This window comes from Alternaria viburni, assembly GCF_023758015.1.
Source record: "Alternaria viburni strain BMP 2772 chromosome Unknown scaffold_6, whole genome shotgun sequence".
NCBI lineage: Eukaryota > Fungi > Ascomycota > Dothideomycetes > Pleosporales > Pleosporaceae > Alternaria > Alternaria viburni.
The window spans coordinates 638,943-663,572 of record NW_026055775.1 but is presented as its reverse complement, the minus strand read 5'-3'; the positions used below and the strand labels follow the sequence as shown (position 1 = coordinate 663,572).

Here is a 24,630-nt window from a genome sequence, read left to right as displayed (position 1 = left end):
AATAGCGTGTCATGTCTCGAGTGGAGTGGTGTAGCCATGGCTTGGCAAAACGCTGCCGGTCAACCGACCCTTGTTCGGCCAAGACAGGACGAGACGGAACTCGGAACGCAACTTTGCTTGTAACCTTCCATTTCGTGCGATAGTCACCAGCGCCGCCAACAGTTCCAAGGGTCGAGTTCCAATGCCTGGGGAGATAGTCTGCACTACTGTCGGGCTTTCCGTCGCGACCTAGACTCAGACATGGCGAATCGATGCCCGCGGATCCAAGTGGCTTGTCCTTGTGATAGGCCGTGGAGACTGGGGTCGGGCGTTGTCTGAAAGTACGGTAGCATCCCGAAGTATTGGTAACAGAATCGTTATCTCTTGGTTGCCACACAAGTGATTTGCAGATACCAAGGGGCGGGGTTCATGTATAAGATGTCCTGGCTGTGCGTGACCGACTAGGCTGCCTGCTCGACTGCTGTTCCACTACTCTCTCGGAATCCGAAGAAGTCTTTCATTCTTTCCGCCTGCCCAGAATCTGCCAATCATGGGCGAAGCCGGAGAAGTAAAGCACGGCGAGGCTGCTGTTCGCACCACCTCGAGCCCGAACAGCACACCGTCAGAAGACATCATGCCACGGCCGACCGTCGCTGAGGAAGAGAAGAAGACGTTTGTGCAGAGAGTCATGACGCCAGGATCAGTATGGCAGATCATCATCGCCGCTCTTCTGGCCATTGCTATTGGTTTGGCAGTTACCACTACGGTAGACGAAGTACCAGACGCGGCCATCACGATACTTGCCATCCCAGGTAACCTTTGGTTGCGCGCATTGAGAGCAGTCGGTATGTTGCAATGAAACCTCTCTAGACGCGTGAGCTGATTATCGCAGTACTTCCAATGATCGTTACCGCAATGATTCTGGCAATCCAACGTCTGCGCAACATGACACAGGGAGGAGGTGCAGCGGGTAAACTCGCTCGCTGGACAATTGGCTACTACGTCATCACCACCATCCTCGCTGTCGCACACTCTGCCCTACTAGTCGGCCTGGTCTGGAGTAAACTCATGAACCCAGTCTCAGGGAGTGCTCTGGATCTGGACGACGAGAACAAGGAGCTTGTGGACGAAAGGAAAGAAACTGCCATCCACGATGTCGTCGAAGACATGTTCTTCTCGTTGGTTCCCAACAACATCGTCAACGCCCTGGCGACCGATGCCCTCCTTTCGGTACTTGTCACGGCCGTCGTCCTTGGATATGTCATCAAGCCAGGAGGTGCGATCCATCGAGCAGTCGAAGAAGTCGAAGTTATCGTCCTCAAGGTCATCACAGTTTTGATCCACCTTGCGCCTATTGGAGTGTTCTTCTTGATCATGCCGAATCTGTTCCGTCTCGATATTGCTGAGATTGGGACGAACCTGGGTATTTTGATTGGTGGTACCTTGGTCGGCATGTTCATCCACCTTTTCATTGTAATTCCCATCATTTTCTTCGCGATCACCAGATCCAACCCGTACACGTTCTGGATGAAGATGAGTCCAGCATGGATTACCGCTTGGGGAACCGCCTCCAGCGCTGCGACCTTGCCCGTTACCATTCGCTGTGTTTTGAAGCAGGGTATTCCCATCACAGGTCAGTCTCCATGGTTATAGGTAGTCGATCGCGATCACTGACACACAGTTAGTAACCAAGTTTGCCGTACCTCTCGGTTGTTTGATCAACATGGATGGTACTGCGATCTACTTCCCGATCGTCGTCGTATTTTTGGCCGCCACTCAAGGCATCACCTTGAACGGTGCCGATTACATCATTGTCATTCTACTCTCGACTCTCGCTTCGATCGGAACCACACCTATTCCAAGTTCGAGTCTGGTCTTGGTTGTCATGATTGCTTCCAGTGTCAACATCCCAATCACTGGAATGTACGCCGTCGTCATCGCTATTGACTGGTTCCTCGACCGCTTCCGAACTGCAATGAACGTCAGTTGCGATACTTTCGCAGCCAAGGTTGTCACGCACATAACGGGGATCAAAGACGAAGATGGTCAGTCGTACGATGAGGCCGAGAATGTCGACCCGAACTCGCTCGGACGAACAGATGACTCCAAGGTTTAGATGCTGTTTCCCCGTTTTAACATAGCGGTCTTGAAATCTCCGAATTCTTCCGAGCTCAATCTTAAGTAATGCAATCCTCTTTCGCTCATAATCAACAGCGTTCCTTCTCTTTATGATCGTGAATCAAGGTACTCATATCACGCGATCTGACAGCGTATTTCGTAAGGCCATCGCATCGACCAGCCATGTCGGCATGCCGCGTGACAAGCGGACCTCAGATTGCGCGACTTGAACGATCAGGTCAACAACACAACGAAAAGAATACGCAAAACCAAAGAGGACGTGGTGGAAGAGATGAGCAGTGCTGCATAGCGTTTGCCGCATATGCCCTCGCTCCTGATATAGGCGCGCACGAAGTCTGGAAATGTGGCCGGTCCGGAAAATTAGCCGGCTCGGAATCGTAGTCAGTCACGAAAAATAGCCTGGACATCCCCCCTGTGGATCTGGCGGTTGTTCGGGACGGCTTAGTGCTGTGGAAAGACAACATTCGTGGGTGTTTTCGTGATGACACAGTCGAACGCTTCGTCGTGGCGGCCGGGAGGAAGCTTCGCTCCACTTCGCGCCGGATCACGGGTCTTGGCGCGTCAGCTGCTTTCCCACCTAGCCATCATTGCGTCATGAACACGAGGCACGATTGAGATGTGCCTACAACAGAAACGAACGCGTTCTAGTCGCGACTCTTACGCGGATCGGTTCTATTAAGTGCTGAGGAGATAACTGGCATGGAGGGATGGTTCATGTCGTCGCGTATGACGACGTTCTGGTCCAGCACCGTCCAAGGTACGTGTTCTGACCCCTATCAGTCTTTACTTCCCGAGGTCCTCATACGAGGGTTTGCATCATCTTATGTTCTCGTTCGAACATTCGTATACAGCTCAACGCTACGCGATAGTCAACTTTTCGTCTCTAGTCTATCATGCGACGTGGAAAGTCGCGTCGTTGCGCGCGTTGTATGGTATCGGCGACCCTTGTTGATGCACAACCCGTTCGCTTGCAGACCTGTCGCAACCTATACGAACAATATCCGGAGCAATGCACTTAAAAACACGCGGTGTTCATAGGAAGGCTTTCACGACAGCCTCGCGCCTCGCTGCTACAAGCATCTTCGCCCTTGCTGACCGCTCGCGCATCCGCCATGATGGCTGAAGAAATGATACGTAGCTTAGAGCGCCCATGGCAAACAGGACGCAACAAAGCTCATGCTTGGACTGTTGCGCTATCCGCAACCAAGAGACCTCGCCAACCCGATCAATGGCATGGCAAGAGTGCTTCCGGGTTCAAAGGGTACTAGAGCCAGAGTGATAACTAATCCTCATGCTAGCAACAATTTACTTCGGCACGTGGCCTGGAGCTCCAAGAGATGCAAATTGCTGTGAGCAATGGCTACAGGCCCGTTCTTCCACGTACTCAGTTTGCCATACTTCTTGGTAGGTCTCCCCGGATACCAATGTTCTGGAAGATCTGGTTCATGTGCGGAAGCTCTGATTAGTCCATTTGCACCAATCAGCAGCCAGATCGGATGCTTGGCTATTGCGATCACAATATATCGCGGGGAAGACTAACGCGGAGTGCAAGATGATCTCGTGAGAAGGCTCTCCGTGTCCAGAGTGGTATAGCGTCAAAATGCTCAGAAACCGAAACGGTACATATGTTTGCAATACGCGTAGAAAGTGAGGAAACACACTCAAGCAGAAAGACTGATCGAGATGATCTACGGCCTTGCTTCGCTTTTACTGCTAGCTACTAGTACTTCGGCTGCAGTAGTTAGCAGGAAAGCACCCGCTGGCTTTGTCACAACCAAAGGCAACGCCTTCAAACTAGACGGAAAAGATTTCTACTTCGCAGGTAGCAATGCCTATTACTTTCCGTTCAACGACGTCAGTATATTTCACTTCAGACTTGCCACACTTACTGAAACTCCACAGCTCCAATCCGATGTAGAGGCTGGCCTGGGTGCCGCGAAGAAGGCTGGACTCAACGTCTTCAGGACATGGGGCTTCAACGATCGCAACAGGACGACTCTCGCAAACGGACTACCACAGTACGGTGGCGAAGGTGCTGGTCCCAGTCCGAACGTCCTGCAATGGTGGAGCAACGGAACACAGGAGATCAACCTAGTACCGTTCGACAAAGTCGTCAAGGCTGCGGAGAAAACTGGCATGAAGCTCATCGTTGCTTTGACAAACAACTGGGCCGACTATGGTGGCATGGATGTCTACACGACCAACCTCGGCTATAAGTACCATGACGATGTAAGTCACACAGTCTTTGCCTACATGATCATAGACTAACATAACCTTCGTTAGTTCTATCATGTCCCAGCCATCAAGAAGGCGTACAAGAAGTACGTCAAGGAGATCGTCAAGCGCTACGCCAAGTCTTCAGCCATTATGGCGTGGGAGTTGGCGAACGAACCACGATGCGGTGCTGATGGTGTGCGCAACTTGCCGCGCAGCGAGAACTGCACCCCTGACATGATCACCGAATGGATCGATGAGATGAGCACATACGTCAAGTCACTCGACAAGGACCATCTTGTTACATGGGGTGGTGAAGGAGGGTTCAACAGGCCTAGTGACGATGGCTTCTACAATGGATACGATGGTGGCGACTACGACAAGGAGTTGGCGCTCAAGAACATCGACTTCGGTACCTTTCATACCTATCCCGATTGTACGTGTATTTCATTCGACAGGCATCAACACTATCATTCTTTGAGCAATACTGACTAGACTTGCGATAGGGTGGTCCAAGAGCGTCGAATGGGCAAACCAATGGATCATCGATCACGCCGAAGCCTCCCGTGCCGTTGGAAAGCCAGTCGTACACGAAGAGTATGGATGGCTAACCGACGACAAGAGGCAAGAATACCTCAGCAAGACCTCGAACGTCACAAGACTTGAAGCTATCGGACTATGGCAGGCCACCAGTCTAAAGGAGAAGATGCCGGATATGTACTGGCAATTTGGCTACTCCGGCTACTCTTATGGAAGCAATCACGACGACGGATTTACGATCTTTCTGGAAGACGCGGAAGCCCAACAGCTTGTCTACGAGCATGCAAAGAAGGTCAATGCTTTGAACAAGAAGTGAGATGTTGCGCTGTCTGGTTTGGCTCGCGCTTGTCTCACAGCAAACGCTTAGTGCTGTATGTACTAGTTCTCTTTCTTCCTGCAAAAGGCGTATGTTTGACCGGTAATGCGTCAGAAGTGAGTGGTGTCTTTATGCAAATTGGTTCGTTGCAGAGTGTTCCCACAATGTATATAGTCGAATTCTTTCACTTCCTCCCCACGCCACCCGTTATTTCGTTCGACATCGTGCACTGAAAAGGGTACAGCAACGTACTTCATTATTTCAAACTACACCAACGTGTTTCTTCGATCCTGCCAAGACGAACAGGTTGCACTTCTCTTCCGTCCGACTATACCACACTAGCTTCCGCTACTACAGCTGCCTGAATCTACACCATCCTAGGCCTATCATCTTACGCCTGTTCTCAGACCATCTCACACACAGTCTTAAGTCGGTCACCCGATTCTGTCGACGATGTGCGGCTTCACATGCGTTACATACAGCGAGTGCGCCCACACCGTGCTCTCGACGAAGCCCGAGCACACCTCTCTTTGCTTTAACGCGAAAGAAATACACTTAGTCCAAGGTGTCGACTGTGCACCCGCGAACTGTGTCCCGACTGACGACACCGAAACCCGGATTGCCGCTGAGAATACTATCTTTGATTACTGCGATGACTGCCGAGCCGAAGCACGCGCTGCTAAACCGATTGAGCGCGGTGAGATGGATGACATAGTGCAAGCTCATGCGCACCCAAATGAAGAAGATCAAGGCTCGTACGACGAAGACGAGACTGAGCAGCTGCAGGATTTAGCCACCTACCTCGATGTAAAGCATGCTGCTGGTCTAGAGGTTATTCAACAACTCAAAGCTTTACTATCGAATCCGCTTGCGCTCTCTCGTATCACAGACCCCGAGCTCCGCATTCTTCTATGCGCACCAGACGTTGAAAAGCACTTCGCTACGTTCAAGTACTGCTCAGAACTCTTTCCAGTCATGGGCAGCTATATCCAACAGCGCGCTCCAAACAAGGTGTTCATAGAAACATTCGTGTACCTGCGCGACAAGGCGAAGAAAGCCACGGCGTTGCTGGAGTGTTTCCAAATCGTCATCGAGTGCGTCCTCAACTATAAGCCGTCCCGACCGGAAGAGCACTTCAACGGTAGCGAAGCCCGATTGAAGTTCTTTGGCGATATGCTCAAGTGTATGATTACCGATAGGCATCTTGAAGTCCCTCCGATCGCTTTCCATTTCCACGAGAACAACTTTACTATTCCCAAAGCCACCCTTCAGCAGCTTACACAGGATCAAGACGTGCCGCAAGCTTGCACCGAGAAACAGGAGAAGAACTCGGATATGAAACCATCGCGGAAGGAGCGTGGCATTCTGAATATACATCATCTGGCGTTCGGTCCAGAGTCACTGAAAGGACTACTGGACGACGAACCGTCCCGTAACTTCGAGGCAGTACATGTCGCGTTTTCGGAAGATGGGAATGCTGTGGGTATAGACGTGGAGGACGAGCAGGGTAACAAGCTCGTTTGGAGAGATGGCAAGTCGCATATCATCTTCGCTGTTACCAAAGCTGAAGATAAAAATGCTGTCAAGGAGACGAATGAGCAACCGACAAAGCCTACAAATGCGCTTCAGACTGCGCTAACGAAGACACCAAATCAACCAACCGGCGGCTTTGGTTTCGATTACTCGGATGATGAAGACGATACACTCGTTCAGACTGAAGAGGAAACTAAGGCTATTGCGGTCGAGAGCAACGGCATGCCCTCAGACCCGTCACCCTACCTATGCATACCCTCCTCCCCACCCGTATCGGCCGCAGAGTGTTCATTCCAGTCTCATTCATCTAGTACGTCTAATCCATCCTCACCATCCCTTCCAGCTCTTCGGAACAAACGCGAAAACGAAAGCGCGGAAGCAAGTCAACCCAACAGTGGCTCCTCCTCACCATCGTCTCGTAAGCGCAAGTCGTTATCGAGCGAGTCAAGCGAAGACAAAGAAGGCATTAGCGGCGACGAGGAAGAAGACAAACAACACTCCGACCCTCCCATGAAGCGAAGCTGCAGGACCAGTCTATCATCCGACTCTTCATCTTCACGATCTACAACGCCTATAGAAGCGAAATTGCGCACTTCTCCATCAGCGCCAGCATCGCCGTTGGCGGACCTACCTCCTCTACCATCTTCGCCTGCATCTCCAGATAGTTCGTCGTTGTCTTCTGTATCGTCTTATGTGGACTCCGCATCATCGCCTCAGTCGCCTCCTGCGCCCCTTCCGCCGCAGCCAACGACGCCACAGCACCGCATGCAGACGCGTGCTATGACACGTAGTGCAAGTACCACACCAGCGCCTCCGGATGTGGCATCTACGAGAGCAACGCGTTCATCGAGGAAATGATGGAAAGAACAGTGTCAGCATAAGAGACAGAGGGGCTGATGAGATGGATGAGACTTTGAGAGAACAAAGGAACAAAAGGGAACACAACTATATCCCAGGTAATTGCACGAGAGATATCGCAGTGGCTTGAGGTCTCGTGGATCAGTGTTGTTGCATAGGCTTTTGCGCGTCGCGTTCTGTCGACACTTATCGTGTGTTTTTGTTATGACTTGTTTCAAGACTATTCCATTCCTTTAGTCAACAAGAGTTCCCGGGTATGTAGTCTTGAAGGTTGTGACAAAATGCACAAATTCGGGTTGAAAAAGATCAGAACAGCTTTTGTGGGTATCAAACGACCTACTACGCCCCGACTAAACCATGCGCATGTATTAGATATGGTGTCGTACGCTCCACAATGACAAGCGTATGCAAGCGCGGCGAATGACATTAGAAGTTGCAGATATAGCTCATTCGGAGTCGTCACCTCCGCTGTCGCCGCTCTTATCATCCTCCTCTTCTTCCGATTCGCCCTGGACATCGTCGTCATCATCGTCATCGTCGTCTTCGTTATCATCGCCGCCAGCCTCTTCCTCGCTATCGTCTTCCAGTACAACCTTCTGCTGTGGTACAGGTTTTGCTGCTGCCCTTCGGCTTGGTCGACCCGTAGCGGTGACTTCACTTGCCTTTCCCCACGCCGCTTCGCCCTCTTTGATTGCCTCGAGGTCTTTCGCAAACTCCCTCTGCTCCTTGATCTTGGCTGCCTTTTCAACCGAGTATTTGCCATCCATGCCCACGTCCTTCAGCCAGCCCTTGAGCACACGGATCTTATCCTTCGATGTGTCGCACTGGGACAGTTCGGGGTCGCGCGACCAGACTTTTCGGATGCCACACTTCACGAGCCAGCCTTGGAGTCGCTTGACTTCAGCGGTGTCGGGATCGTCCTCGGTCTTCGCTTTGGGCGCCGCTTTCGGTTTCGCTGGAGCCTTTTCTTTCTTGCCCTTCGCTGCAGGGGCTTTCTTCTTCTTCTTGGGCTCTTCGTCTATGACGCTGGACAGATCACTGTCAGATACGTCGCCCTTTGTGTCTGCCTTCTTCGCTGGCTCGGGTTCGGCGTCGCTCTCATCGTCGACCGCGGCGCCGGGTCTGGACGTTGGCTTCGGCGAATCCTCCTCGTCCGAATCTTCTGTCACAGTCTTCTTCCCCCGCCGTACTAACTTCTTGGGTGGCTCGCTTTCTGCGTCGGATATCTCGGCGGGTGGTTCTGAGAGCTCAGCTTCAGATTCTTCGGACTCGGTCTTCGCGCGCTTCTTAGGTTTCTTGGCAGGTGCCGCAGCCTTGCGCTTGGTGCCTCTGGCGTTCTCGGTGGCAGCCTTGGTCTTCTTTTCGGCAGGCTTCGCTTTGGGTTTGGGGGCGGCTTTTTTGGGAGTAGGCTGTGGTGTGGGCTCATCGGAGCAGAACTTCTCCTACATATTTTTAGTACCTGTTAGGCATTGGAAGTCGGGCTTCATACCACTGCGTCTACGATGACTTTCTGTGACTTCTCTTTCCATGTCGAGTCTGTCTTGAAGAAGCCTTCGTCTAGGGCTAGCTCCTTCTCTGCGCGCGCCCGAACGCGCTTGACGGTCAGATCCTCGCTTTTTCCAGATTTGTGGATCGCGATGACAATGTCGCGCAGTTTGTTTGAAATGTTCGCCTCAGAGGGCTGGTCTGCTTCGGAATCCGACATGATGCGCAGCGCGTTCGCAGATGGTGTTGATGATCGACGGCCGTACGCGATAGACGCGGCGGTTAGGGCAGGCACGTCGCCGGTAGCGTACACGTGACTCCGCGGAGAGACCCAATGGCGTCAAGTGGCATCAGGGCCTGCGGGGAATTCGTCGTGTCGAGCCACGGCGATGTATCAGTTGAATCCCATTCTTTCCTGCTGATTGCATGAATCGCATGGCATTGCCAATGCAGATGCCCATAGATGATGCTGGGCGCCGCCCTTTGACGTCGAGTTGGTCTGTGAGCGCCCCGCGTCTGCTGGGTTGGGCAGCTCCACGACCGACGTCACATTTATTCCCAAGTTTCACACAGACACCGCCAGCTTCATTCAGTGTTTTCCAACGCGGCCTACACCTGTCAGCGACCGAGCTGCATGCCGCCAGTCCCGACCGCCCCTAGCCCCAGTCATCTTTAACTTTAGCATCTGTCCGGGTTGTAACTGCGCCCTGCCGTCTGCCAACTCTGGACGCTTGAGCTCGGAACCTGCGAGAAGCCGCCTCCACCTTCGAGCGGGCCTTGATCTATTATCATTCTTTCGTCACGCCAGCACCACAATTAAAATAACTGATCCCTCCCCCCTCGCGCCAGAGGAAACCTACCCACACCGCCTGCTCACCGGCCCCAGCCACGTTGCGGAGGTGAATGCTGACCTCGCCCAACACCCTACGCCGCAGATAAATTTCCTGTCAGGAGTTTCGCGACTCAACCACCTTACAACCCCCACTATCCAACATATCCACCGCCAAGATGTCTAACGCGCCCACAACCCTCAAGCAGCCCGAGTCGTCGGAAGGACGTCTGCTGCTCGTGTCGAATCGACTGCCCATCACCATCAAGCGCTCCGATGAGGGCAAGTACGACATGTCCATGTCCTCGGGAGGACTGGTCAGCGGTTTGAGCGGACTCTCCAAGACCACCACCTTCCAGTGGTATGGCTGGCCCGGACTTGAAGTCCCCGAGGACGAGACAAAGACTTTGAACGACCAGCTCAAGGAGAAGTACAACGCGGTACCTGTCATGCTCGACGACGAGCTCGCAGACAGGCATTACAACGGATTCTCAAGTGAGATAACCCTCATAGAACCATGTCGCTGCCAGCACTAACAATTGTAGACGAGATCATGTGGCCGCTTTTCCACTACCACCCCGGTGAGATTACCTTCGACGAGTCCGCTTGGGACGCCTACACCGAGGCCAACCGCCTGTTCGCAAAGGCCGTCGCAAAGGACGTACAAGACAACGACATGGTCTGGGTGCACGACTACCACCTGATGCTCATGCCCGCCATGTTGCGCGAAGAGCTCGGCAACACCAAGAAGAATGTCAAGATTGGCTTCTTCCTGCACACACCATTCCCCAGTTCCGAGATCTACCGGATCCTCCCCGTCCGCAATGAGATCCTGCTCGGCGTTCTCCACTGCGACCTCATTGGCTTCCACACATATGACTATGCTCGTCATTTCCTGAGCAGTTGCTCGCGCATTCTGTAGGTGTCAACCTAAGGGCAGACTTCGCACTTACTAACTCGGACCAGGGGACTTGCCACAACACCAAACGGAGTCGAGTTCAAGGGCAAGGTCGTTACTGTCGGCGCTTTCCCCATCGGTATCGATCCCGAGAAGTTCGACGAGGGTCTCCAGAAGCCCAAGGTACAAGAGCGGATAGCAGCCCTCGAGAAGAAGTTCCAGGGTGTGAAGCTCATCGTTGGTGTTGATCGCCTTGACTACATCAAGGGTGTACCACAGAAGCTGCACGCTCTCGAGGTGTTCCTCACAGAGCATCCCGAATGGATCGGCAAGGTCGTTCTTGTACAAGTCGCCGTTCCTTCTCGGCAAGACGTCGAGGAGTACCAGAACCTCCGCGCAGTCGTCAATGAGCTTGTTGGTCGCATCAACGGCAAGTTCGGCACTATCGAGTTCATGCCCATCCACTTCATGCACAAGTCGGTCTCTTTCGACGAGCTTATTGCGCTCTATGCTGTCTCAGATGTCTGTCTCGTGTCTTCGACACGCGACGGTATGAACCTGGTGTCTTACGAGTACATCGCGACACAAGAGAAGCGACACGGTGTCATGATCTTGTCCGAGTTCACTGGTGCTGCACAGAGCTTGAACGGCAGTCTTATCGTCAACCCATGGAACACCGAGGAGTTGGCGGATGCTATCCATGACGCAGTCACCATGGGCGATGAGCAACGCAGTCTAAACTACCAGAAGCTGTCCAAATACGTACGGAAATACACTAGGTAAGTACCCACGATCACATCTCGACCGACACGTTCTAACTTCAAATAGCGCATGGTGGGGCGAGTCGTTTGTCACAGAACTTAGAAGGATCTCGGAGACACCAGACCGCAAAGTACACTTCGCTAACGCTCCGGTCGCGGGAGTTGATGACGCTACAAAGACTGCTGGTGAGACGAGCTCAGAGCTACCGATTCGTCAGGAAACCGGCAACAAGGACAAAGAGTCAGACCCGGCCGCTGCTGTCGATGCTCAAAAGGAGATCGACGGCGCATCTAGCCGATAGGCGCTGTGCCCCACGGTGAGCACCTCTGATTATTACGACGGATGATTTCATGTGACGAAAGTTCGGCGTGATGGATTCGCTTGGGTTAGACGATTGATGAAGGTTCCGATTCTCACAGTACCCCCTCAATTACTAGATCCTCTTACCTAGAAGCTGTAGTGGAAACATCACTGCAGTAACAATATACCCCTTCTACACACGACCTTTTTTTTTTGTACTCTAATCGTGACTGTTTTGTTCCGCGAGGGAGTTTGTACCTTCGTGAGAAACAGGTACACGAGAGCGTGGGATGTTCCTGCCTACGAAGGTCACTGCCAAGCCATTAGCGCGTCATCATCCGCTGTCGCAAACCTCACACGCAATTTCGCGTCTTCTGCGCCCCCAACCCCCATCACGCCGACAAGAAAACTTCCACCGGCAACTTCGGAAACGATTGGTAACGAGTTTGAGTTCACGCGTCAATACGAATCAGTCCTTGATGTTGACGCGCAAAACACGCTCATGAGAAACCACAATGGAGCGACCCGCGTCTTTTATTAGAAGTCTGACTACGTAGGTCTGACACTGACATGACCGAATCTCAGCAGTCGACTTAATCAGCACCGCCTATCTACCACTCAATTAAGCGCCACCAAACTCACGCTCCACGAAGTCGACAAAAAGGAGCGTACGTGTGCGGCTGCTGCGCTAGCTCCGAAGAAACGCCAGACGCTCCTTCCAAATAGTACCAGTCCCCTCAAACACCGACATTCACTGCCATCACAAACGCCAAGTCACTGCATGCGCTACCATCATTACTTCTGCTTGAACATCGCTGCCTCCCATCCGTACGCACGCGCTAGTCGACGTCCGTAGCGTCTGGCCAGAGTCAATGGCACTTCACCGCTCGGATGCGGCTCATGGAACTGGATTCCGCGTGGTAAGTTCAGCTTCTTCGGTGTGAATTGCCATGCAGATCCGTGTAGCTTCTCGACGGCGAATCCAAGCTTGGCAAGCGTGGCTACGACTTGATCCCAGCGGACTTTACCCGGGGGTTCGCTGTCGTTTGGCACGTGAAAAAGTGCTTTGATCACGATATAGGCGTCCTTGCCGACGTGGTACAACGGTTTCGAAATGGCAGCCGATCGCTCAAGTACATCCTCATCGGCATCCTGGGCTATGGCTGTCATCTCGCCATGCGTCTTCGCTTTGGTTCTATCATTGACATCTAGGCGATTGAAATTCCCAGTGATCTCTTTGGTTGGGTCGTGGAAGATCTCGGATGTGGCCTGATACTCGTACACAGGAGACGGTGTTGATGCCGTGTCAAGATCTTCGGAGTCACTCCACGGAGCCGTTCTTAGCATCGGGCCACCTTTGTCCAAGAGTCTGCGAATGGTATCGTGTTGAGAATATCCTGTACGCTTGCGAAAAGCATTGTCGATGTACCTCCAAAACTTGTCCAGGTTGCGTTCCGCTTTTCGACGCGCTCCCACTGTCTGCTTTGTTCGGACGCTCTCACTCGGATAATCGAACCTGCCATTGGATGGATTACCAAGATCTGGGGCAATGACACCTCCATCGTCTAGAACCTTTCTCCAGCGCGCCAAAGGTCGCATAAATTTGAGATACCACTCGGCGTACATGGGGCCCTTTCGCCCACGATCGAACTGATTCCTTAAATTGACGTAGCAGGAAGACACTCGCAGTTGATGAAGACACTCAACGCACACTGAAAGCGTATTCAGGTAGTCCTCTATGAATGGCGAGACTTTCTCTTTGGCGGAAGGCTCTCGCCTAAAGTACGTTTCAAGGCAATCTAGATTGAGATGGGTGTAGTCGACGATCTGAGTGAAGGCGGTCGTCCGGGTCAAGAGCTTCCTCACGCGCTGTCCGATGATATCGTTACTTTCCACTTCTGTGGTTCTGTAATCAGATTCACCTTCGAGCACCTTGTCGCATCCTGCTGGTATGGTAACTCTCATCATAAGATGGCGTAACTGTGGTGCACCCATCAAGAAGTGCCTAATGAGACCCGCGGCGTCGTAACTACCTAGACTCAACATGTAGTACAACATCTCCACACTATCCGCATAGCGCTTGACAAGCTCTTCGCTTGCTTCCACCTGCAAAGCCAGTCTGTGAAGAACTTCGACTTCGCTTGAAAGTCGGTAAAGCTGATCCCAGAAGACCAGGCCCGCGTACGCCTTGTTCAATGTCTCACGGAGAACCAGGGAGTAGAACTCGCTGGTTCCAAGTCTCTTCGATGGTTCTCCGGCTTCGTTCAGTATATTCTCATGTCGATGTTCGGCGTGATCTTGAACATATTCTGCGAAATACGCAGGGTCTTCGCGCAACGCCCAGGCATGGTCCTCGCACTTTTCCACTGCTGTCGAGATAAGGTGCCGGATACGTGCAAAGTTTGGCTCGCCTCGCGGACCAAATGGCGCCTTTCTGCATGCATCTGCAAGACTACTGCTCAGCTCTTCCGGATCTGACAAGCTCGGCGGTTCTGATAAAAGCGGATAATCGTCGCTGCACAGCGTCTCTGGAAGGATGTCATGCATGATGTTTTCGCAACAGCCGACGAGGAACCTTAGTACGCCTTCCTGGATGCGGAGTATCTGGAGGCCCTCTCCTAGGGGATTCAAAGAATGCATCGCCTGATCTTCAGGGACAGCGTGGGGTTCGGACTCAAGCCCTTTGATTCGGCCATACATCTCTTCGTTGAATTCCTGTGTCTTTGAGTCTTGGTCCCAGAGATTTATGAGGACATGCGGATAGCGGGTAGCCTGGCATGGGACGGCCATGCCAGAGAAGCTGAGTTCCGATTCAGCAAACGTGGCAGGACGATTGCGCGCCCGGGCGTTGATGAACACAAGCAGGGACTTGACGTCCGACAAGTCTTCTGAATTGATATAAGGTCTGAGCTCGCTGCTGGTTGCCACATGGTTTGGTTCTCCGCAAGCACATTCAGTGAAATTGCCATGCATGTTGTCGACATCCGGTCGGTGCAGGTCGGGCATTCCGGGGAAGACTACTTGAAATAGTTCTCGACGCTTCGCCGCAGACTTCTTTCTCCATCGAATCCGTATGGCGCCTTCGTGTCGCTGCACAATTGCGTTCAGACGGTGCCAGTGCGTGAAGATGTTGCGGCTCAGCGCGGCAGCTGTATCAAGCACTAACTCCGGTGGCAGGTCAGGCTCTGCGTCGTTGTCCTTCCGCAGAATCTCGAGAATGGTATCAACATCGTCCATCTTGCCAATTCTATGGGTATGTCAGTATTTTGCGCGATCGAAAGAGGTCAACACATACATCGATGCTTTACTGATCTGGATGTAGTTGATAGGACTGGACCAGTCCAGCGACTGCTGTTCGATCGCGACCAAAGAAAGATATTTACGCCAATGTGTGCGGTGGAGGGTCGCGTGTGTAAAATTGAGGTAGTGTGGTGTTTAGGCAAACAACAAGCTCTTGGCGCTATGACCGCCGATGGCTCTCAAGAGCAGAGAGCGCGTCACGTGTTGGCAGGCAACCTTGGAAGACTCTCACGCGACTGATTCGCATATCCTACTCCAAGTCCTCATCACAGCCATGCTCATACACCTACCTGATGAGATGGGTTATGTCTTTCGTTGCGAACCATTACCTTTCCCTTCGCTTCCTTGATCTCACTGGGATCTCTCACCACACGCATAATTGACAACTGGATCGCTCATATCAGATGTACGCTTAAGCACTCTTCTCTCAGATTTGGCAGTCACACAGGCTAGTCGGAACTTAGCCATACGTTCTTTCCAGTTGCGTGCGACTGCTCGCGCACGACCTGGGCACACACAATTTGCAAAATTGGTCATCTTAAAAGCTGTACTACCATCTATTGCCTATCGTACTCACTTGAAAAGGCTTCCTTGTTGCAAAGCTAGTGCGATAATCTCCATCAATATGTAGAATGTATGGGTATAGTATGTATTGCGGAAATTGTGAGTGGCAGATCGCGGCCATTATGCGTTAGGACAGTACACTTAGACATAGTCCACATGGGTTGACAGCATCTCACAGACCCTCGGCTGAGCTATAAAAATGACATAGGCAACATAATGAAGTGCCTAAAGGCTCTCACTTCCTCACCTACCGCCACACCTGCCAAGAGAAAGTAACGCTCTTTCCCCTCAGGTCCTGCACCCACCTATATCTAGCACTACCAGCTCTCCCTACTGACCTTCTACACCACTCATCCACTATCTCTACATCTCCACAATGAAGTACCTCAGTATCATCATCACGAGCCTAAGCGTGACCGCCCTCAGCTCCGCCGTACCACGCGGCGTACTCTCCGACCACAACAGCAACAGCGCGAACCTCCCCTCGCCAGCACAGTGCACAGAAGGCGAACTACAATGCCTCACTACCCTCCATAGCGGCTACGACGGCATAAACATTTGCGAGCACGGAAAGTGGGAGGCACGCGACACATGTCGCTGCACCGATAAGCCATCACCTCAGTGCATCGACGCTACGCTTTCTTCTCGCGACAACACTCTGAACCGCCGGTGCGAGGAAGGCGTACCGAAATGTATGTTGCGGGAGAACAACGGGAATGGAGGCGTGCTCTTCATGTGCAAGAACGGGCTCTGGAAAACTGCTATGCGTTGTCGATCTTCTGAGCGTTGTCATGATGGGAAGCTGGCTACTTGTTCGTGGCTTGGTGCAGCTTAGGGGAATGGATAGGAGAGATGTTTTGGCTATTGTCGTCGCTGAGATGGGAGAGCTGGGTAGTACCGTGAGCTCTGGGAGTAATAGCCGTGAGCAGGGAACAGGCAGATGGCACGGATGACCGCTTTATCACTTTGTTGTATTGTTGTGACTCTACTATCAACAGGAATGGAAGCATACTATCATCACCATCTCAAGGTATCGCTACATTCCACCTCTCTTCAAACGCCGTCAACACCTACACATTGCGTACAACCCATCATCTACATGTTCGCCAACAAGTACTTCAATCCAGCCCACATCTCTTCACCACTGGGCAAGATCTGCGCAGCGGGCAGGACGAATCCGTAGTTGCCGGTATCCCTCAACTCAACCGTCATGGAATAGTTTGCCTTGGCAACCTCGAAAGCGTAGTCCACAGAGTCGCCACTGACCTGGTAAATAGTGTTGCAGATAGGGCCACCTGTGAACGTAGTTCCGTGCACAGCCTTGACAGCGGCGATGGCGCCCTTGGTAAGGGAAGCATACTTCGAGGAGTTGGGGACGACACCAGAGCATGTATATCCGTATGGGTACATCCAAAGCTGGCTGTAGGCGTGGATGTCCATGTACAGCGCGATTCCGCGGCCGGCGGCTAAGCTGTCGAGTTGGGCCTTGAGCAGCTTAGTCTCTACACCGTCACCTGCAGAAGGGCCCTTGTAATCCTGTGCGCAGGGGGAAGTCGATGCGCCTTGGGGTAGGTCCCAGTGGGATGGCCAGTTACGGTTGATGTCGCGGCCTACGCAAGACGCTGAGGGAGTGGTCTGGCGGTTCTTGCGCCACAAGCGGTCGGCTGACTGGGTGTAGGCGAAGCCATCTGGGTTCACGATGGGAAAGATGTAGAAATCGTACGAGTTCTTGAAACCGGCCGTGGTTGAGTCGGTGGATGTGAGCAGCTGGTACGCAGCGTATTCGACGACCTGGACGAATCGATTAGTATAATGACATTCGCTTCCAGGGCAAAGTTTTGACATACCATTGTTGTGATCCATTCTCGTGCGTGGACTGTGCCGTGCCAGACTACAGCCCGCTTGGATCCCTTGCCGCCGCTGCCCCAGATGTGGATACCTTTGATGTCGCGGCCCTCGACTGACTTGCCAGCGGAGACTACTTCAGCATTTTTTGGGTACGCCGCGGCAAGATCTGTGATCCATTGCATATGGTCGGCAATGGAGTGGTACGCGTTGAACCAAGAGGCACTTGGTGCTGCACCGGCTGGAGCATACGTTAGAATGGAAACAAAAGTTTACAAGTTCCCTACGACAATGTAGACTTCTGGGGTGTTTTCCTTGCATGGAACGGAGTAAACTTACCGGCATATATGCTGACAGTTTGCTCGTCCGCGATAGAACGGCCAAGGTTGTCGTGCATGACCTTGGTCTATCCAGTTGTTAGTGTCAAAAAAAGAATCGTAGCTAGGAGGCTACAAACTGTCAAAAAGTTAGCTAAGTATGTTCAAATGTACTCGTGGCGGTTACTTTACCCTCTATGTCCTTTGTAGACGCTTCAAAGTCCTTGACTGCCGAAGGTGGGACCATAACGTCGACCACATCGCTGGATGCTGGCTTGCCTTTCCACAAGTCAAGTGAGAGCTTGCTCATGACATCGTCGATCTTGGCAGCGTTGGAACCGACATTGACGCGGTACACCTTCCAGTCATCGTAGTTGATCTTCTTCGTGTTGACGGTGGCCGCAGACGCTAAGCCTAAAGAAGCAAGGGCGATGTTGAGGAGCTTCATGGTATGTGAGGATGAAGGAGAAGCGTGAGGGAAGACTCCAGATGAAGGCACCGATTATGCTACCTTTATATTCAGTGGTAGACCAGATGATATCGCGCAGCCCTGCTCTATACCGGCACTAAAAGGTTAGCCCCGGCTCCTCCAATGCAGATGCGGAAGGTCGTCAAAGATCCCCAGATTCGCGCCGACCCGGTCGCTAGCACCATGAACGGAAGGAACGAAACAGGTGACTGCAGACTATACTAGTACGAAAACGAAAGTTTGGGAGATCCGTAGGGTAATGTAGACTCCCAGATCATTGTTTGTTTGGTCTCTGATTTGGATGGGGCCGACAAATCAGCGTCATCATGTACTCAACCAACCAAAGAACAAAGTAATCGCAATCGAATCACCACATAACGAGCGCGACCACAAGAAGATCCTGGAATCGGGTGCTGCTAAATTCGAGATAGAGACGATCATAAAAACACAAATGCGCGACCATTCGTTGACGGCGAACCTTGGCGTTTACGTGCCTACTGGTTTAGGCAGTTCGCTGGCTATGGCGGTTTGGTCCCCTGCTGATCCGTCTAGGCGCATGATGCTTGGGTCGCCTTCGAGCTTATCGTGGCCTTGGGATATTAATTACCATCGCAATGGAAACAGCTTCCTGGGCGAGCCTTTGCTCCGTAGGAGTTTAATGCCAGTCGGGCAGGTGGGCTGCGGAGGCGCTATTACCACTGAACGCGGTGTGTTTGTTGTAGAGTGTGAGTGGTCATCTGCTGAACTGTATGATCGACTCCACATCGTGGTTGTGTACCTAGGTATTGAGCCATTAAGTCATGTGTAACGAGTTGGAAAGGTTGCGCAGGAGCAGTGAAGCGTTCCGAGGTTCGCTGTGGCGGGGCGGGGTGCACGTGTTGTCTTGGCGGCGATCATGGCAACGCCATGGAGCGCAACGATCGTTCGTGTTTCTATTATCCACATCGATTCACGTCAACCTAATGAAAGCTAAACACCCTAGAGCCTACGTTAACGTTAGATTACCTACTTTACAGGTTTTTGTCTCAATGTAATCCGCAGACCTCCAGGGCTGTTCAGTTTTTTTTCGTGTACAAGGTGGATTGAGGCATCTTGGAGTATGGAGATGTCGACGCGCACCCTACTCCGTTCGCTCCTTCAAGCTCTAGCGGGAAGACCAACCAAGAACGTGGCATACTGAACGAATCGCTATGGCCTTCGTTGTAATCGCGCAAGATTCGCTAAAGAATGGCTGTGGGTAACATAAGGTATATGCGAAACTTGGTAGAGCCACCGCAAAACCTGAACATGATCTTGGCTAATCGTCACTCTTCGTTGCGTTTCTTCCACACAACCTTTTTTCATCTTCTTCAGACTTCCCAAACACACATTCCCACATTTTCGCCATGTCGTCGCTAGTTATCAACGCCGCTTGCGCTTTCTCGGCCTATGTACAGATGATGATACGGCCGACACCTTCACAATTGACCAGCGCAAAGATATTCCACATCTTCTACATGATGGTACCACTGTGCCTGTGGAACGTATACTGCCAGGTGCCCCTTGTCAATTTGATAGTGGGAGAAAGACAAGGTGGAATAACGACGAACTTCAAACACTTTCTTGCATGGTGGCTGGTGTACTACTTGGTATACTTCATGGCGTGGAGCCCGACGCTGCTTTATATATACTTGCCCGTTTTGTCTGAGTTAGGTGTTAGATGGTCTATTTGACCTTCTTTCGGACCTCAAGCGGCTGCGAAAACCGCATTGGTGCTTTCCGACAGCATTCCTGTATAGCCAACCGGTTACTCCCTCTTCAGTCCGACCCTACCCGCCTTCCTCAATCCCACGACAGCGATCATCATACAAACGACCATATACCCGAACATAAGCCAATAGCTCGCCCTATACCCCTTCAAAACAGCAACATCGTCCTGTCCCTCAAACGCCTCGCCATCATCACCATCACCATGGCCACCAGTACCCGTACTCCCGCTCTTAGCCTGAACCCCCAGTGCAACAACCTGGCAACTACCCATGCCCAAACTCATGCCAAACTGCGCAACAGTATTGAACACAGCACCAGCCAGCGCCTGCGTCTTCTCCGGGAAGTTGTCACTCACAATGATGAGACCGACGGTGAATAAGACATCGGCACTGAACGGGGCGAATATCTGCGCCCAGAAAGCGAGTTTCCAGTAGCTCCATGCTGGTGGCACGACGGCCATTAGGAGGGGCGAGATGGCGCAGATTAAGGCGGAGCCGGCGACGAGCCAGCGGGCAGGAATGCGGTGGACGAATAGTCCGACGGATATTTGGATCAGGACGCCGGCCAGGAGGTTGGGGAGGAGGTAGAGGGATGTTGCTAGCATGGAGGCGTGTTGGACTTCTTGGAAACTGGACGTGGGGTTAGCCATGGACTTTTGCTATGTTGCACAACAGAATGCTGGAGGATGCTGGAGGATACATACTACAGACTGGAGAAGAGCTCAATGGAATTCATAACGCCATAAGAGAGTGCGACCATGATGCATGTGCTGGTAAAGGGGAGACTGCTCCACAGCTTGTTTGGTACGAGGGCTGTTTTTCCACGTCGTTCACGGTAGTGCATCCAGGCTGGAAAGGCGCAAAGCAGAAGGATGCAGACAACGAGGAGTGAGGCCGTCTCTGCTGAGCGAATGCTTGTCAGGTCGGCGCTGATGATGCTACTTGCTGTTAGCTCTTGTCGAGTATGGGAAAAAGAAGGAGAACACATACGCAAGGACATATGCGAGAATAGCCAGTCCACCACTAGATATCATACCACCAACCCAATCAATCTCCTTACCAACCTTCTTCCAAAGCGCAACCACACCATCCTGATTCTGTGTAGGAAGTTTAGGAAGCGTCCAGATCGCAGCAACAGCCACCGCCAACGTACAGCCTCCAGTCACGTAAAACCCCAACCGCCATCCCGCTCTTTCAATCATAACACCACTCAACACCAGTCCAACAGCAAACCCAAGCGGCTGACTGAACCCCAAACACGCAAAGCCAAGATTCCTCGCTCTTCCAGACGGCACAGCACCTGTAATGATGGCAACAGAGGCAGGTAAATGCAGCGCGAGCGCCACACCCTGGAGAGCACGAAAGGCTACGAGCTGCCCGCCGGTCTGCGCAAACCCACATGCTAGCGTGAAGACACCGAGGAAGGTGATGCCAGTCAATTCAACGGGTCTAGCTCCGACGATGTCAGCTACAGAACCAGCGATGAGAAGTGCGGCGCCGGATGTGAGACCATAGACGGAGGAAGGCCATAGGTAAAGAGAGCGTTCTAACGCGATGGAACGTGCGATTGAGGGGAGGCCGACCGTGATGATGCCGTTGGTGAAGCTAGCTATGAAGCCGACGAAGGAGGGGGTGAAGATTGTGAGGAATGTGCGGAGAGTAGACGGTTTTGTGACAGATGGTGTGGTGGAAGATTCGGTGTCGGATGTGCGGTGACCATAACTCGAAACTTCTTGCGATGGCCGTGGTGGATGATAGATAGGTTTTACGGTTGTGGTCTTGGGTGTTGGTTGGAGCTCGAAGACCGAAGTCGCTGTTTGCGTCTGCGTCGCCATCTTTTAACCTTTTCAACGGGATATGAACGTACAATTGTCCCGGGTTTAGAGAGGAAATAAACTCTTGAGAAGACTTCAATGCTCATAATTTTCCAGCAGGTTCATTGAAAATTGTGGTAGACAGAATTCTTTAGTGACTAGCTTCACGCCCTACGACGGGCGGGCGACATGTCAAAAGTCAGGGTCCACCATTTGGGTCGACAATTTTCATCACCGGGAGAAGCATGGATGAAGATAGTGTATGAATTGTCAGCTGCCAGTGATGCAGTCGCATCCATCGAGGTTGAACGCATGGTGTTCATGGGTTGCCAAGGCTGTCCTGTATGCTTCGGATGCAGGTACAAGGGAAGGGATGAAGACGCTAATGTTTTTGCTGAGCTTACGACGGTTACTACGGTGCTACGGTATGCGCAAGAGATGAGACTAGTCCGAGGATGTGGACTTCCCGCAAAGGCGTGATGCAGGGCGCTGCAAGCCCTTTATGGGGCTCTTCGCGAAGGCGATCGTTGGCGCGCGTGGCCTCACCGCCGAGTCCATTTCTACGCGTCGCGTCAAAAAGCGGTAAAGAAAAAGAGGACAATTGTTGAGATGGTGTGCTGTACCGTCTGGACTAGACAGACTTCCAATCAATCGCGGGACGCCGCGTGGCGGTCAAGTTGATTGAGGTTGGCGGCCGTGCTGTTGCTGCATCAACGACTTTGTTTGGGTGACGTCGGCTCGCGTCCCCAACCTCGTCCTAACCTCCTGCATTTGCCCACCAGCCACCCGCACCCAACGCGCTCCAAACCAAAAGTTAACGGGAGCCACGCTTCCACGCTCCAAACCCCACACTACACATTGCTACCAACACTACAGAATACTCTCTGACTACTTTCTGCCAGTTGCATTCGCTGTTCGACCCGCTATACTCGACCTGCACCTGCGAAAACACCAACACCACCTTCTCGCCTACCATGGCGCCCCATCCCGACATTGCCGCCGACGAGCGGGCACTCTCGCCCATGGCCGTGAATGCTCTGCAGCTGGCCAAGTCAATGGTCAAGCGTGACCAACCTGAGCCATACAAGAACCTCGCCTCAGCAGGCGCACGCCCACCCAACGACCTCTCTGGCCCCGGCTTCCAGGCCCTGTTTGCTCTCATCGGTGTCGGACTCGCCCTCGGGGCTATCTGGTTCTTCTTCTGGGCTAAGAACGGTGGCTTCAAGTGGCGCGACAACGACTGGGAGGACTACAAATCAACTGTGCTGAGACGTAAGGGACCCGACGGAAAGACTCTCTCCAATGCAACCAAGAGCACCAAGCTCGGCGGCGGCAGTGTTGTCCACGGCGGTAGCTACTTCGGCGAACAGAGCGAGCTCAACTACACGGATGAGTCTGGTACCAGTGTCGACCCCAACGAATACCGCGACGCCGAGAGGGGCGAGGGCGGCCTTCGTGGCGGAGACGGACGAAGGCATAAGAAGCACCGCCGCGACCACACCAACGACTACAAAGACCCTGAGCTCCGCAAGTACCGCGAGGAGAAGGCTGCCCGTGTTGGTGGCCTCAACCGCGTTGGTGATGGCATGTACACCGACTACTCCGGCTCTCAACCATCTGAAGTCGGCGGCTCCCAGGTCTCTAGTAACGCACCGCTGGTCAAGAAGGACGCCAAGGAAGTCAAAGACCCCAAGAAAGAAGCCAAAGCCAAGGAGATGCGCGCAAGGGAACGCATGCGCAAGGCCAAAGCCGCCGAAAAGGAAGCCGCCAAGAAGGAAGCCGCTGAAGCCAAAGCCCGCAAGGAAGAACAGAAGGCAGAGGCCAAGCGCGCAAAGGAAGAGCAGAAGAAGTCCAAGAAGCACGGCACACCCTCTGAGGCTCCCGAAATGGCTGAAGTCACCCGTCCCATGATCGAGTACCGTTCCCCCGAGAGCGACTACACCCGCGCCTACACTGAGTACACTGCCCCATCTGAAGCCGGCACACCAACACGTGCTCCCACAAGGAGCAAGGCCCCCTCTGGACCTCGCCGTGCTCCTCCTTCCGCAGCTTACTCATTCACCACTGGCGACGACGACACCGCAACTGTCTACACCGGCGTCTCTACCTCAGACTTTGCCAAACCGCCTCCTCCCAAGGCCGCCCCCAAGACCGAGCGCAGCGCCCCCTCCGAAGTCACCGAGTCAAGCTACTACTCCGACTACCGTCCCAACGCCGACAAGTCCCTCTACTCCGACCCCAACAAGCACGCGCCCCGCTCCCGCTCAGCCCGCCCATCTCAGGACCGCCCCTCCCAAGACCGCACCTCGCGCTCCGGCCGCCCAACCTCTGAGTCTCGTCCCCGCCCCTCAGGCTCGCGTTCGCGTCCCACCTCCGAGTCGCCTCGCAAGCAACACCGCACTTCGCGCCCTGCTCCCCCTGCATCTGATATCTTCACCACTACCAACGGTGATTCTCAGGGCCACATGAGCTACCCGTGCCACATCCCCGGTCTTAGCCAGGCCGGCAGTGTGCACCCCATGGAGAGCGTGTCTCAAGTCGGTGTCCCGACTAACGCGAGGAGGGAGAGGGGCGGTAGAGATGTCATGGATGGCTACCGTCGTGGTGGCGTCCGTGCCGTTGGACGAAGGGATAGTTTGAGCGACAGCGACTAAACTCGTCCCTTCGCTTCTTTCTCTTCAGTAGTATGATTTGGCATTGCATACCCCCTTCTTGGCGTT

The 24,630-nt window shown here is 53.0% G+C and overlaps 9 protein-coding genes across 9 annotated transcripts; 5 read left to right on the top strand and 4 right to left on the bottom strand.

Moving 5' to 3' along the window:
• Nucleotides 1-529: 529 nt before the first annotated feature.
• Nucleotides 530-2,095, top strand: J4E79_003667 (uncharacterized protein; the record flags this gene model as incomplete). The annotated part of the gene is made up of 3 exons (XM_049352559.1): nucleotides 530-824; nucleotides 872-1,612; nucleotides 1,665-2,095. 3 exons carry the CDS (start codon nucleotides 530-532, stop codon nucleotides 2,093-2,095), a joined length of 1,467 nt encoding a protein of 488 aa, XP_049212938.1.
• A 1,623-nt stretch (nucleotides 2,096-3,718) lies between these two features.
• Nucleotides 3,719-5,188, top strand: J4E79_003666 (uncharacterized protein; the record flags this gene model as incomplete). Its single annotated transcript, XM_049352558.1, has 5 exons — nucleotides 3,719-3,737; nucleotides 3,788-3,972; nucleotides 4,021-4,347; nucleotides 4,402-4,768; nucleotides 4,839-5,188. 5 exons carry the CDS (start codon nucleotides 3,719-3,721, stop codon nucleotides 5,186-5,188), a joined length of 1,248 nt encoding a protein of 415 aa, XP_049212937.1.
• A 453-nt stretch (nucleotides 5,189-5,641) lies between these two features.
• J4E79_003665 (uncharacterized protein) lies at nucleotides 5,642-7,386 on the top strand (the record flags this gene model as incomplete). Its single annotated transcript, XM_049352557.1, has 2 exons — nucleotides 5,642-7,005; nucleotides 7,299-7,386. The coding sequence occupies 2 exons, from the start codon at nucleotides 5,642-5,644 to the stop codon at nucleotides 7,384-7,386; spliced, it is 1,452 nt and encodes a 483-aa protein (XP_049212936.1).
• Nucleotides 7,387-8,025: 639 nt separating this feature from the next.
• Nucleotides 8,026-9,284, bottom strand: J4E79_003664 (uncharacterized protein; the record flags this gene model as incomplete). The annotated part of the gene is made up of 2 exons (XM_049352556.1): nucleotides 8,026-9,021; nucleotides 9,069-9,284. The coding sequence occupies 2 exons, from the start codon at nucleotides 9,282-9,284 to the stop codon at nucleotides 8,026-8,028; spliced, it is 1,212 nt and encodes a 403-aa protein (XP_049212935.1).
• Nucleotides 9,285-10,072: 788 nt separating this feature from the next.
• J4E79_003663 (uncharacterized protein) lies at nucleotides 10,073-11,854 on the top strand (the record flags this gene model as incomplete). Its single annotated transcript, XM_049352555.1, has 4 exons — nucleotides 10,073-10,388; nucleotides 10,439-10,811; nucleotides 10,860-11,570; nucleotides 11,620-11,854. The coding sequence occupies 4 exons, from the start codon at nucleotides 10,073-10,075 to the stop codon at nucleotides 11,852-11,854; spliced, it is 1,635 nt and encodes a 544-aa protein (XP_049212934.1).
• A 794-nt stretch (nucleotides 11,855-12,648) lies between these two features.
• Nucleotides 12,649-15,090, bottom strand: J4E79_003662 (uncharacterized protein; the record flags this gene model as incomplete). The annotated part of the gene is made up of 2 exons (XM_049352554.1): nucleotides 12,649-13,222; nucleotides 13,283-15,090. 2 exons carry the CDS (start codon nucleotides 15,088-15,090, stop codon nucleotides 12,649-12,651), a joined length of 2,382 nt encoding a protein of 793 aa, XP_049212933.1.
• Nucleotides 15,091-16,812: 1,722 nt separating this feature from the next.
• Nucleotides 16,813-18,327, bottom strand: J4E79_003661 (uncharacterized protein; the record flags this gene model as incomplete). The annotated part of the gene is made up of 4 exons (XM_049352553.1): nucleotides 16,813-17,508; nucleotides 17,565-17,803; nucleotides 17,902-17,968; nucleotides 18,067-18,327. 4 exons carry the CDS (start codon nucleotides 18,325-18,327, stop codon nucleotides 16,813-16,815), a joined length of 1,263 nt encoding a protein of 420 aa, XP_049212932.1.
• A 1,807-nt stretch (nucleotides 18,328-20,134) lies between these two features.
• J4E79_003660 (uncharacterized protein) lies at nucleotides 20,135-20,856 on the bottom strand (the record flags this gene model as incomplete). The annotated part of the gene is made up of 2 exons (XM_049352552.1): nucleotides 20,135-20,726; nucleotides 20,801-20,856. The coding sequence occupies 2 exons, from the start codon at nucleotides 20,854-20,856 to the stop codon at nucleotides 20,135-20,137; spliced, it is 648 nt and encodes a 215-aa protein (XP_049212931.1).
• A 2,028-nt stretch (nucleotides 20,857-22,884) lies between these two features.
• J4E79_003659 (uncharacterized protein) lies at nucleotides 22,885-24,564 on the top strand (the record flags this gene model as incomplete). Its single annotated transcript, XM_049352551.1, has 1 exon — nucleotides 22,885-24,564. The coding sequence occupies one exon, from the start codon at nucleotides 22,885-22,887 to the stop codon at nucleotides 24,562-24,564; it is 1,680 nt and encodes a 559-aa protein (XP_049212930.1).
• Nucleotides 24,565-24,630: the final 66 nt, after the last annotated feature.